This window comes from Macadamia integrifolia, chromosome 14, assembly GCF_013358625.1.
Source record: "Macadamia integrifolia cultivar HAES 741 chromosome 14, SCU_Mint_v3, whole genome shotgun sequence".
NCBI classification, from domain to species: Eukaryota; Viridiplantae; Streptophyta; class Magnoliopsida; order Proteales; family Proteaceae; genus Macadamia; species Macadamia integrifolia.
Genome location: NC_056570.1, coordinates 2,609,443 through 2,623,226, shown reverse-complemented (window position 1 = coordinate 2,623,226; position 13,784 = coordinate 2,609,443). Strand labels below are relative to the sequence as shown.

The window sequence follows — 13,784 nt, the reverse complement described above, 5'->3', positions numbered from 1 at the left end:
ATTTGTTTCACTAATGGTTCAAAAAAAATTTCATGCCATTATGGGTTTGCCTTATTATGTATAATTTAAGAGATTTTTTTTTTTTTGAATTAAAGGGACCATCTCTCTCTCTCTCTCTCTCTAATTTAACTTGTACTCTGTAAAACACCATCAAGCTCGGCGTAGGGAAGAAGGATCCAATGCCCAATGGCAGATTATATCTGTTTGGTAGATCCAAAAGTCAGATCAAGCCAACAGGTATTGAAGGAGAAAGATTGGTTGCAAAGGTTCAAAGCCATAATAATGGCATTCATCGAAGTAAACAATTGAGACATTCAGGACTTGAAAGTTGCAGAACTAAAAAGTTCTACAAAATGATTATATCGAATACTCCTGAGTCATCAACTCATCACTGACAGTAATGTCTTGATACTGGGGCACTAGGCAGAGCAAGAACCTCACAAATTTTTATTTTTTTTAATTTCTTCCTTTCCTTTTTGTTAGTACTATTTTATTTTTTTTCATGGGTTTTGGCTGTTCAATCTGACTTAATGGAGTACACTTGAAATTAAATTGTTTGTTCTATTCAAACAAATTGTCCTTTTTTTAATCTGAAATTTAACTAATTCCATTAAGAATCTATGAGAATTTAAATTATAACACATATAGACAAAAGAGATTAATTATCTTCTTACTTTATACTATCTGTATGGTAAAGGATTTTTTTTTCACTATGTAATGACGACAACTACAAGTCAACTCAATTTTTTAAGTGCCTGTTTGGTAGTACCTGTCGTTCCATACCACCAACTGTTGCTCCAAAGACCCTTTTTCTCCGGAAATTTCTTAATCCAAAATGGCCAGTCAACAACATATTTGTTTTAATTAATTTTTGAGAAAAAGAATGCTACCCAGTTGCCGTCCCTTCCATCTCCAGATAGGATGTTGTGAAAAGATGTCATTACTTGTCTGATTGGATGTCTACGCACACGTTCGTATTGGCTCAAACATTGGTATTGTAGTCATGTGACCACATAGTATTCTTTTCCCTGAATTTTTATCAGAAAAGAATTCAGGAGTCATGAAGATTTGTCTAGGTTTAAAAAATGACCAACCAAGTCTGAGTCATTGTTATTTTTCACTGACTAGGTATTTTTGCCAGAGTCTGGCATTTTTTATTTGGCTGTAGCCTGTATACTATTCATAGACCATAAGTTTGATCATAACTAAACTAAACTGTCAAATTTTTATTTGTTTTCGTCAATGTTAGTCCCTTGTTTCCCTACATGTGAAGCAACTATAGCTTCAATTCCTCCTCACTCCGAGAAGACGAAGGAAAATATACACATAAAAAAAATGACTCACTCAAGTCACAAGGTGTTAGAGCAAACACCAAGAAAAATACGATAATAAAAAGACAATAGATCCTCACAACGTAGAGATTTAATGAGGTTCACACACCGGTGTGGTGTGTTATGTCCTCTGGCAAAGAAGAAGATGTTTCACTATGCTGATGAAAGATTACACCTCTGCATCGGCGAGAAAAATCGCCCTGAAACCCTAGCTCGAAAAACCCCCAAAATACAATGATTTTCTCAACAAGACAACAACACATTATATACTCCAAGTCATGGGTCAACCCATCGGGTCACGGTCAATCCGGTTGAACCATACCTTCTGCTTCCATCAAAGATCTTAGTAAACTTCCCATTCGGATCGCCACCAAAATATATCGGAGTTGATCAATCTTCAAAATGGGTCAAGAATTCAAGACAAACTTAACACAAGGTTTTGACAATAATGAGTCAGAGTTGAAAACCCCAATTTTCCAACAATGGTGAGGACTGAGGAGGAGAAAGAGATGAATTTTGTGTTAATAATTATATAATATGTACTTAAGAGATAGTTTTAAAAATAAAGTGAAAAATAATGAAACTATGTAATTAAAGAATGAGAGGAGGAGAAGTGAGTTTATGGGAGTGACAATTTTCTCCTCTTTTTGGTGGTTTTGACAGAAACAGTCTGTGGCCACTGCTACTCCCTACTTTGTCCTTACTGTGGCTCTTCCAACCCTCTCTATGGGGGTTTTGCCAATTTGGGAGTACCCTTAAAATACCATTTCTCAACCCTTACAAATCCTATTGTGACTTGACCAAGAAACATTAAAAGGGAAGAATCACATTACTACTCCTTACTCCTTAGTCCCCCTACAAATATCCACTACACATCTTGAGATTTCTACCAAAGTACTCTCCAGTCTCATCCTCTCCTTTCTCAATATTCCCTTTTCTTTCCTCTATATTAGCTTCTGCTGTGACCCATGGACAGACGTCGCCGGAAGCAAGCCAAGACAGTCAAGAATGTTTCTGAAGGTCAGTTCTTCCTGTCTACTAGTCTAATCTGCCATCCTTTTATTCTCTCTCTTTTATTTCTTTAATTTCCTGACCTAAACTTTAATGGGTTTTATGTTTCCTTTTCTCCCTTTCTGTTCTTTCTTAAATTTGTTGGGACAGAAGTGAGTAGCATTGAATGGGAAGTCATAAACATGACAGAACAAGAAGAAGATCTCATCTATAGGATGCATAGACTCGTCGGAGACAAGTAAGATTAACTTCTGATCAAACAATTTTACTATTAAATCCATTATTCTTGTTTGTAAAGAACCAGTTTTGAGGTTTTGATTGCACTTATCTCCTTACTGTGTTACTATTCATCCTAAGCCTTTAAATAAAATTTAGAAGAGAACAAAAGAAAAGACATTTGCAGTACTAGGTCTAAGAGTCCTTGTAGGTAAAACTCATCCTCGAAAGCAGACCATTAAGGAGATGGTGTCCAACTGCTCAAATTGTACCATATAAGTCTCCATATCGAACTATTCACATCCAATGTGAGATTATTATTTCCGCCTTCTGTATAAAACCTCAATAGTCTTAAGTGGTCTTGAGTCTTGACTAGTGGGTTAGGATTAATTAATGTACTCCACCTATATCTCATGGGTTTTGTTTGAAAGGTTGTGAACCATTAGGAGTATATATATGAACTATGAAATTAATTATAGAAGTCAAGGACAGAACTAGCAGTTCACAAGGTAGGAGGAAGATGGTAAACCAGCCAAGCCTAAATGGTGTTGATGACTGTTTTGGACACAGAGAGGTCACTTGCAGTGAGAGATGTCACGTGGCTAACTATAACTCACCTACCCAACTTTTGGATTTAGAAGAAACCAAAAAAGATCTAATTTTAATTTAACACTATACTCTCTGGTTCTGATCTTTGAGTTCATGGTTTAATGTTTTAATACTGGGAAAGAAAGAAAACCAGAAGTGACCAACAAAATATCATCAGGGATCTTTAGATTCTGACCTTTGAGGTCATGATTTAATGGTTTAATGCTTGGAAGGAAAGAAAACCCAGAAGTGAACAATGAAAAATCCATCAGGGCCCTTTAGATTCCTACCTTTGGGGTAATGGTTTAATGGTTTATGACTTGGAAGGAAAGAAAAACCAGAAGTGAACAAAAAAAAACACTATCAGGTCTCTTTAGATTCCGACTTTTGAGGTCATGGTTTAATGGTGTTTAATGGGTTAATATTGAAAAGAAAGAAAAACCAGAAAACAACAAAAAGAGCCCGTCAGGCTCTTAGATTCCAATCTTTGAGGTCATGGTTTAATTAATACTTAGAAAGAAAGAAACCCACAAGTGAACAACAAAAAATAACCATCTCTCTCTCTCTCTCTCACTCTTACATGAGAATATGAAAGTGTGTTTTAATGGTAATGTTTGGTTGGGTGAAGGTGGCATTTGATAGCAGGGCGTATTCCAGGAAGAACAGCAGAAGAAATAGAGAGGTTTTGGATAATGAAACAAGGTGAAGGTGGCAGTAGAAGAAAAGAGAGACAATCTCAGAGTTCAAAAAGCTAGTTTAGTAGTTTCCATTTTCTCTGCTTCTTCTTTCCATTCATTCTTAGTTTTGTTTTTTTGTTTTTTTGTTTTTTTTGTTTTGGTTTTTTTTTTTTTTGTTTTTTTTTCTATTGTAGTCATTGTATTACCCCTAATCTTATCTGTTTGGTTCTGGGGAATTCTAAAGGAGGGAGGAAATTTCACATTCTCTCAATCACATTATCCATTCTGTAATGGGTTTGTGAGCTCATATAATTTCTTGAAACCGCAAGTCAACCCTTTTGATTTATAGTTTTGGTGATTCTGAGTTCAATCCAAGGACTGGTTGTTTTTAGATTCATCCGTATCCCTTGTATGGTTCTGTTTATCCTCTTCGACTCTCACAGGCCTAAAGCTATACTGAATCACTGATTGATGTGAGATGATGATCAGTAATCACGTGAGTGATATTACCCCACTCCCAGCCTAACCAGTATGAAACTCATCCGCGGTGAAGCGGTGAGGTGGGGTGAGCATCAATGGTCGGGAGAAAAAATCGTCTGCAGTGAGGTGGTGAGGTGCAGTAAACATCCAACGGCCGGGTTCTCACTGCTCACGCATCATGTTGAATAAAGGATCAAGCCTCCTGGCTGTTACCTACTTTCTTACCTGTCCGAAAACAATAATTGTTTAACACAGTTGGTGAGCTGTGGTATGTAAAAAACCCATGCTCACCAGGAGGTCTCAAGTTCGAGTCTCCTGGTTGTTATCTACTTCCCTCCATACCTACAAAAAAAAAAAAAAAAAAACCTACTCATTGCACCTTACCACTCACTGCAGACAATTTGAACTCGCCCAACCCAACCCACAGATGTCACCTAACAATGTAAGGACTTTAGGCCTTCAAAGGGATGATAAGTATGATCTCCTACCCATCCTTGAACCAAAAAAATATCTTAAATGCACAAATAATTTTATTTTATTTTATTTTTGGGAGGAAGAACTCCAGGTGGGGGGAAATTATTAAGCACACACAATTGAATGACTTGCCAAAAGAAGGATCAAGTTTCCTAGGGCATAGGGGCCTGTACTTTCGTGCAACGGTTAACTGCTAGTTTGTGAAGAATAACGTTAAGTTTAAAGGAGATCCTGATCCTCTCTAATTTTTAATCGAGCAATTCTCTCTGTGCACACAATTTCTGTACATTTTCAAAATCTAGTGGTTGTAGAAGTCTTTTGGAATTTAAATCCATTTTAACCCCAAACTTCTATAATTGTTGGATTTTGAAAATGTACAAGTGTCACCTGCACACAGAGAGGATTGCACAAGAATTGCATGATTAAGAATTGGAGAGGATCTAAATCCGTCTACTACGAAGATAGGTGTTTGAATCCCCTACAACCCATCTTACACTACGTGATTGTGTGGGCTTTACACATACAGGAGGTCAATGTGAGGGTACACCCAAGCATCCAATAGGGAGGGCTGGGGTTGTCATAGAAGCGCACGAATGCAAATTCTTAAAACAACGCTTCCCTTGGCTAAATAGTGACCCTCCAAATCAGATAGATGAGAAATGAATCTAAAACCAACAAAAAAAAGAACAAAGCAAAGTAAGAATATCATCAGCAATGGAACTAGCCACTCTATCAAGATTAGAACGAGCAAGGCTCCTCTCCCCTGCAGATAACTACCTCAATCCATCTCACACCGTTCAAGATGATACAGACTCTATTTGGAAGAATTACCCAAAAAAAAACAAAAGACTATAAGAAAAAAGATCCTATCCAATTTTAAAGCCCTCTCTCTCTCTCTCTCTCTCTCTCTCTCTCTCTCTCTCTCTCTCTCTCATCCTCAAAGCGCAAGAGGGTCACCCCCGTAATTCTACAGTACCTTTATAGCACATAAGAGCCCAAATACTCCAGGGTCAGTTCAAAGGTCAACTTGTCTTGCAGTGCTATTTAAAGTGTCTGCATGTATTTTACTTCTCAAGAATAAATTCAGAGATCTGAATCCTTCGTTTACGGGTGAAATAGGGTCAGGTTAAGTTGAATTTTTTAAAACCCTAGTGGAATCTTACGTTCCCAAAATTTAATCTAGGTCTAATTCAATTCTATTAGGTTTATACCTACCCAATCCAACCCAACCTTAATTAATTCTGATTAGGCCGGGCTGGTCTTAATTGGTCATGAATAAATAATATATATATATATATATAAAAACCAAACCAAACCAAACCAATAGATCAAATTATCAATGCATTATTAAAATTATAAGTGAAACACAATTTTTTTTTTTTGATAATGTAGTGCAATACAAAAATAGATGTTTAGGACACCTAATCATAAGAATTAATGACCCAAATTTCATTATTTTGAATAAAAGGATAAGATGATAGCCCTAAATTGTATTATATAAATCATCAAAAAGAAAAAAAAGAAAGAAGAACCTAGATTCCAAATAAACAAATTCAAACTCGAAAAGGACCGACATCCCCATCTAGCTACTGACGGTTGGGAGATAGATCTTAGTGGGGAAGTTATAAATATCTTTCCATACTTTGTCTATGGAGTACTTCACAATATTTCCTCTGGAGTCTTAGGCTTTGGTGGTATTTATCATGCACTTCTAGTTAAAATCAGGGTCGGGTTAGACCCTAGTTATTAAATTCTCTGAATTAAACTCGAATAATTTGGTTGAACAGAATTTTACCGAATTTTACGAATAATTCAATCCGAATCCGAATCAAATAAAAAATTCTGAAAAATTCTTGAATTTTATAGATTTTTTTTTAAAATTCACGAATAATTCGGCAGAACCGAATTTCATCCGAATTATAACAGAATTTTATCCCATGTAATTTTTTTTTTTAATTTTATCTTGAATAAGTCAATAAGCCTTTAGAAAGTAGTGTGATTATTATGCATTTATTATCCTAATGTTACTTTTCTTCTTTTTTTTAACAAAAACCAACAAAGCTTATCATTCCTGAGGTAATCTCTCACACTTCTACAAAATAATAATAATAATAATAATAATAATAATAATAATAAAATCTTTCACTCCATTTTGGTTTGACTAAGTCTTACAATTGTTACTCTCTCTCTAGTATTTAAGGTAAACATGCATGGTGGGTGACGTGTGTCTAATTGAATATGTGCTCAGTCCCCCTCTCAGTCTTTCTTTTTTTTATTCAATTATTTGAGTAATAGGAAATGAGTTTGGAAGAAAAAAGGAGACTAAATATAATATTTTTATCTTTAAAATTTAAAATTTTACTTTTTATATCATTTGTATGTTACGTTCATATGATAATTGATAGATAATAAGAAACAAGTATTGCAAATATTAAAAATAACATCCGAATTTTTTGTCCGCTTTTTATTTTTGTAAACGAATAATTTCAGAATCCAAATCTGAAGTCGAATTTTTTTATCTCCGATTTTTTGATCGATATTTGGACCGAATCGTTGAATTAATGAAACGAATTAATCCGAATAATTCCTAAATCTGAATTTAATAACTATGGGTTAGACCGAGCCGGGGCTAGGTTTCAGCCATTTAAGCACAACCCAACCCTAACATAGAGCCAATGTTTTTCAATCCTAACCCACCCTCAAGGTAAGAAATCTTAGCCTCAGCCCTCTTTGGGCTCAAGCTAGGTCAGGGTGGGTTTGGGCCTTCAAGGCCAAATTTACACCCTTTCTTTCCTTTGGCTCTACACCGTTGCAAGGGAAATTAAGGAGAAGAGAAATGAAATTTTAGACTTAAAAAAAAAAAACAGAAACTTTTGTATTCATTCCCCCACATGAATATACCACTAATTTCTAATCATTCCATATTTGGTTATAAAAACTCAGTTTACTTTGTATCCAAATCACTTGGATTTGAAAAGTAAATAAAAATTAGATAAAAAGTACTATTACTAAATATGGTAAAAAATTTGAATAATTTATACAACATGTGATAATGATTACAAAAGTTTCCATTTTAGGTTTAAAAATTTTCCATTTCCTTCCCTTTTATTCCCTTGCAGTCAAACAGAGCCTTCTATTAACCTACCAAGGTGTAATTTTAATTCTGAACAAAAGGAAATGACAGTTAGTGATGAGATAGGAGCCCAATCATACATTCAAATCACCATTCTCTAAAGGGTGAAAGACAACTTAATTCTTTAAAAAATTAAAATTCTGTATTAAATTCTTTTTGATAGGTAACTAAAAATATTTCATTTCATTAACGCAAAGAGATTGAAAATTACAAACCTGACAAAAATGCTACACCCACACAAAAGATGTCTCAAAATGTCAATGGGTATCTTTATAGTGTATAATGAACTTTTCCTTGTTATATATATATATATATATATATATATGGTCATTTACAAGCATTTTCTTTTCTATGAGTAATCTAGTATGAGATCTATTTGTTCATGTAGTAAATGTGAAAATGGGACTATGATACATAATCTTCATTATACAAGAATTATACAATGGAGAAGAGAGATGAACTGGGACCAGAACGCGACAGAGGCCATCAAGGATTAAAATAGGAAAATCATAGTTTTCAGTCACCCTCAGTAAATATATCCGCGAAGATAGTCCACTCGAGCTGGGTGCTTTAGCTTCATAAGAGCTTTTACTTCATGCTTACGGACCATCTCTCTTGAGATATTCAGGTTCCCTGCTATCTCTCCCAGAGTTCGATCACCTTTCCCATCAAGACCATATCTCTGTCTGATCACCAAGCTCTCCTTGGGCTTGAGAGAATCAAGCTGGGAAAAGGATAAGCAGAGAGCACGCATTACTTTAAATGTATGAATTAGAAACAATAAAATCTGTGACTGTTTAAATACTGCAGTAAGGCACTTCTGTCACTAAGATGCAAGCAATAGTCCTTTCGACTAAAAGGAAGCGAGAGATGCAGAAGAATATTACTGCACCACTCACAAACATAAGAAACCCCCTACTACGAAAAAATGTAGTTCATTATAATTGATGCCAGCAGTTCCAATCTTAATTGTCCATTCAAGAGCAAATTGAGTAAAATTTGGTGCAGCTACTAAGGTATATTGTTTAAGAGCAAAGTGACTGGACTGTTAGTAATATCAGGATGGATCAAATGGTATGCCTTTCAGTTATTACCCAATCAAGGCAGAGGAGAGGTTGGACAACAGTCTAGTTCTTGGGATTTCCTAACCATGACAATGAAAAATAAAACAACTGTAACAAAAAGCATTGATTTCGACAAAATTATTGACAAAATTACAAACGAGGATAATATGAAAGAAAATTACCACATCATCAAGAGCGAGCCTGAGAAGAGCAGGTTGCCTCCGTTTATCCCCTCCCACCCCATCTACATCAGTAATGCCATTGATGAACTCTTCCTGTGTGGTAGCATGCCTTGCATGGAGAGAATAGATGGGTTTTGAAGCCTTCATGACTTCATAATATCTCTCAGGTGAGATTCCTACTTTCTTTATTATCTCTTCATCTGTTGGAAGCCTCACATGCTCAAACAACAATTCTAGTTTGGCTCGTTGAATCTCCAGTCGAATCTGCACAAATAAATAGTTGATCTTACCTGTCTCTGTTCACCAGAATTTCCATCTCATGAAGACAAGTTTTCATGGGAAGCAAAGATATCACTAACAGTTTTGATTCTGAAGGAGAATTGTAGGTTCCATTTGTATGGAAAACAATATCCAGAAAAATAAATAAATAAATAAATAAGAAAACAAAAAATTTGGGGTTGTTTCCCTAGTTTTGGTTTTGCATTTCATTTAAAATAGTTTGTAGTCTCTAGGGACCTATACAATTCCCTTTTCCTTTCAAGGCAATTCCTCCGAAAATACTTTCAGTTTAAACAAATGGCAGGGAAAATGAAAATGCAGCATGAACATTACCCAAAAGTCATAGATTAGTCTACAAAATTTCCCAATTCATGTATATGGTACAGGCTTGCACAGAAACTAAGAAGAAAATTGGACACATATATGAAAAATATTTCGTCAAGAAAAACTGATATAAATATATCAATCAGGTGCATTTAGATTTATCCAAGAGAATTAGAGACCAGAAAATTCTCCAAGCATGACTGTAAGCAACTATCTATGCCTGCTGGTTAGAAGAGAAGTTAATTGATTTGCATCATAAAGTGAAATTAAATTAACTTTGTCGTAGAAGGTAAACTGGTAAAGGGAAAGTTCTCAATGGGGTGTTTAGTTGGAAGCACAGTGGAATAAGTTTTTTGTTTTTACATCACTTCCATTGACTGCATTTTAAGAAAACGGGCCTTGGTGGTAAAACCCCAAGAATGCATACTAATATATGGTGTTCCATGACAAAGATAATCAAATAGCATGAAAAAGGAGTTAAAGAGTCAAAAGAAGCATACCGATTCAAGTCCGAAAGGAACACGTGTGAAACTTGACATGGTCATGGAACGGATGATAGCATGCCTGATCCAAAACAGAGCATAGGTGGATAATCTAAACCTCCTTTTCGGCTCAAAACGATTGATCGCAGTGATGAGACCCTTCACTCCAGCTTGACAGCTATCTTGAAATTTTGGCCCATCGGCTATCTCTTGAAAGTACTTGTTAATTACAAATAGAACAAGGCGCAAATTGTGCTGCAACAAATTTTGATATTGATTATTAATATTTCTATCACACGGCTTCTGCCACCAAAGCCCCGAATGAAGTTCTAGTAAAATGTAGTCATGTTAAATCAGAGATCCTATATCAGTTTGAGGCATCAGAAAATAGACAAGGAATCTTTCTAGTATTATAATCCTTTGGAGAAACAAAATAGTCCATCCCTCTTTGTAGAGTGTGGATACTATTATTTGAACGGAAACTGCACAGCAACCAATTGAGTTACTAGTTTAACACCAAGATGCACACAAGCACATTTAGTGAATATGTCCGATTTACAAACTTAGTTTTCTTAAAAAGAAATGTCAGATGATCTAGAAGTCTATTCTACAGTTAAAGCACTTAGCATCACATATTGAAAGGGAATAAGATATACAGAGAAAGGGTCACCTTGATGAGCTTGTTGCGTGCAGCTTGACCAACTTCCATCCGTCTTCTCATTTCAACTACAGTCATATTTGTTGCCTCCGCTAATTCAGCATCAGTAGGTTCTCTTCCCAAATCTGTTTGGATGCTTTCCTTCAATTGAAGAAGTGCCTGCAATAAGAAGGCAAATATAACAAAGGATTCAGTACCAAATAACACAACCTAAACACATTCGCATTAACTTGGGACTTAAAGGACATAATGAAAAGCTCACCTTCGTAGGTTGCATTAACTTGAACAGCCAAGCGTGTTCCGAAGAAGGAAGAACGGGTGGTATCTTCATCTTCTTCCAATCCAAGCTTACAAAATCAGTGGAGTTAGAATACTCCCTAACAAGTCTCTCAATGTCTCCACTCTTGTCCTTGGTGTCTTCCTTTACCTGTCTCAAAGGAACCAACTCTTTGTCCTTCTTTCTTCTCAATGTGATTCTCTTATCAAGATTCAACCGCTTCTCCTTCTTCTTAGTGTTCCTCACCACATAATTACTTGATTCCTTGCCAACATTCTCATCACCTTCTCCCAGCTTCTTCCTTGTTCGGCGATGCCTCCGAACCACATGATCAATATCTTCTTCATCAGAAATACTGGCAGGGGCAGTAAGCTTGTATATGTTTTCGAGTTTGGCCGCGGCTTCATTGTAATCCAAGTCTATGGTGCAAGGAGAAGCTTCATCAGTAGATACAGCTTTAACTCTCTTACGAGGCTTGTTGCTTCTTCTTCGTCTCTTCTGTTGCTCTCCCGAAGTGTCAATAGGTATTGGGATAGACTCTTGGGGTGCCACCAACGCTGTGTTCTTTGTTTTTTCTGTTTTGAAAGCCAAGATCAATGGTCTCTTTGGTTGCGACCTGTGGGTTGAGAAATTTGTGCTCAAGCCTAGTGTTGTGCGAGAAGCTGAACTGGAAACAGTCACAACTCCCATGCCAAGATGTGTAGGCAAAAGGGAAAGTGGAGGATAAGGGTTTATCTGACCGTTCAAATCCTGCAAACACCAATGTTTATTCAGACATTGAATGTCAATTATGGACAAAATAGGTTTAGTAAAATTATTTCCTCTACTGATTTCGCCAGTACAAACATGAATATTTGCCAATCCTTCATCATCGGTATGAAGAAGAAGAATGATCAACATAAGCCAAGTACTTCTAGATTTGTTAACAATTGGGCATTACCCAATCCAAAGCCATTTGTGTTTCTTGTTCAAAATGGGGAAAGAGATCAAGAATCAAGACACAGATGATAGAAACATTTGGATTTTAAATCGAACTTCTATCATCCACCTTTGGTTTTCACTGCTGAACAAATCCCAATAGAACAGAAAATTGATACAGGTCCAGCCCTTCATTCCACATCCATGGTGAAACCAGTAGTTCATCACTCTGTTTTACCAAACCCAGATCGACCAATTAGAACCAAAAATCGACAAAAACCCATGATTGATCTTGTGGTATGGACCATTACCCAGAATTTAGATTGCCCAAATAGACAGAAATCGGATGAGTAAAGTAACCAAAATATTGATTGCGCTGTTAGTTGGATTCATCGCATTACTGAATCCAAGAAAACAATCCCAAACGACCCTTTTATGTATTTTTAATTCAAAGTGACATCAGAGAAGCACTTTCAGAAAAAAAAAAAAAAAAAAAAAAAAAAAAAAAAAAAAAAAACATCAGAGAAGCACAAAGATTATAAAGTATGAGACCTCTAACGCTATCAGAGGCAATATTTGAATTCATCAAAAGATAGTATAAATTAAAAGCAAAAGATAGCAGAAATGGTGGGTTACCTGTTAAGGAGAAAGAGAGGAAAACGAATCGATCCGATGCTCCTCTCGTTGGTGAGCTTTTTAAAGTATCCGCAGTTGGGGGGAAGGAATTACAGAGAGTATCTGAAATCAAGAACAAAGGATTCGGAGAGGTTACAGAAAAATAAATTTATAGAGAGATCATAAACACAGGAATTACGTTGTCCACAACCACTCTTCCCTGGAAATCGACGGTTCGGGAACTCTGGATCGTTGGAGAGAAGGAGGCACTGAAGAGCGAACACGTAACTTCTGGTCCAGTCACTCCAGTGACCAGCGAGCCAGGAGAACGTGGCGAGCAGATGAGCAGAAGAAACGATCTCTCTCTCTCTCTTGAGCCTCACAAAATCGTAAATCGTATCGTGGCGCGTTCCGAGTGGTCTGAGGGATATTTGATTTTGACAACATGTGTGGCTGCGGTTATTCACACGTGGGTGATTCTCGTGTTGATGGCCCTCTTTGGTATTATTTTTTTATTTTTTATTTTTACTTATTTAACAAAAATTATTAATGAAAATTATTTTTTATCAAAACATAAAAATGATTTGATAATTACTTAACAATTTTGTGAGAAATAGTGTGGTGTATTTATTTGTAAAATGGTTTTATGAATAAATGGATGAAGAGATGTTTCCTTCACCCATCTTCTTTATCTTTCTTTCTTCATTTTGGAATGAAGAAGAGAGGCAAGAGGCTTCAATTTTTAATTACAAAACAAATGACTGTTTTACCCCTTTATATTGGGACTTTAAGCACGTGCTCATTAAAGTTGAACACAAAAATAATTGAAAATCAATTTTGACCAAAACACATAAATGACTCTTAATTGCTTTTTGGTTTTTGTGTTTTATTATTATTATTTTTTAAATAGAAATAAGTTCTATAAATAATACCAAATGCAGCCAAAATCTTTTTTGTGAACGAAAATCAAAAAGAAAAATGATACCAGAGAGGGTCTCAATCAACATTGAGGGTAAATTTGTCCTATTTGGTTTAATAGTGTGATTGTTGAAATTTGATCTCAATTTATACTAGG

At 35.8% G+C, this 13,784-nt stretch overlaps 2 protein-coding genes across 3 annotated transcripts; one reads left to right on the top strand and one right to left on the bottom strand.

Annotated features, from left to right (window-relative positions):
- Nucleotides 1-1,979: 1,979 nt before the first annotated feature.
- Nucleotides 1,980-4,171, top strand: LOC122062123 (MYB-like transcription factor ETC3). Of its 2 annotated transcripts, none has more exons than XM_042625783.1 (3): nt 1,980-2,351; nt 2,496-2,580; nt 3,775-4,171. In XM_042625783.1, exons 1-3 carry the CDS (start codon nt 2,300-2,302, stop codon nt 3,899-3,901), a joined length of 264 nt encoding a protein of 87 aa, XP_042481717.1. In that variant the 5' UTR covers nt 1,980-2,299; the 3' UTR covers nt 3,902-4,171. The 2 variants fall into 2 exon arrangements, with proteins under 2 accessions (XP_042481717.1, XP_042481716.1); XM_042625782.1 differs by having other exon boundaries at nt 1,991-2,351; nt 2,493-2,580.
- Nucleotides 4,172-8,157: 3,986 nt separating this feature from the next.
- On the bottom strand, nt 8,158-13,072 carry LOC122062122 (RNA polymerase sigma factor sigE, chloroplastic/mitochondrial). Its single transcript, XM_042625781.1, has 7 exons — nt 12,909-13,072; nt 12,731-12,832; nt 11,162-11,926; nt 10,912-11,058; nt 10,260-10,496; nt 9,157-9,420; nt 8,158-8,634 (listed from the first exon to the last, which is right to left on the bottom strand). Exons 3-7 carry the CDS (start codon nt 11,864-11,866, stop codon nt 8,437-8,439), a joined length of 1,551 nt encoding a protein of 516 aa, XP_042481715.1. The 5' UTR covers nt 11,867-11,926; nt 12,731-12,832; nt 12,909-13,072; the 3' UTR covers nt 8,158-8,436.
- Nucleotides 13,073-13,784: the final 712 nt, after the last annotated feature.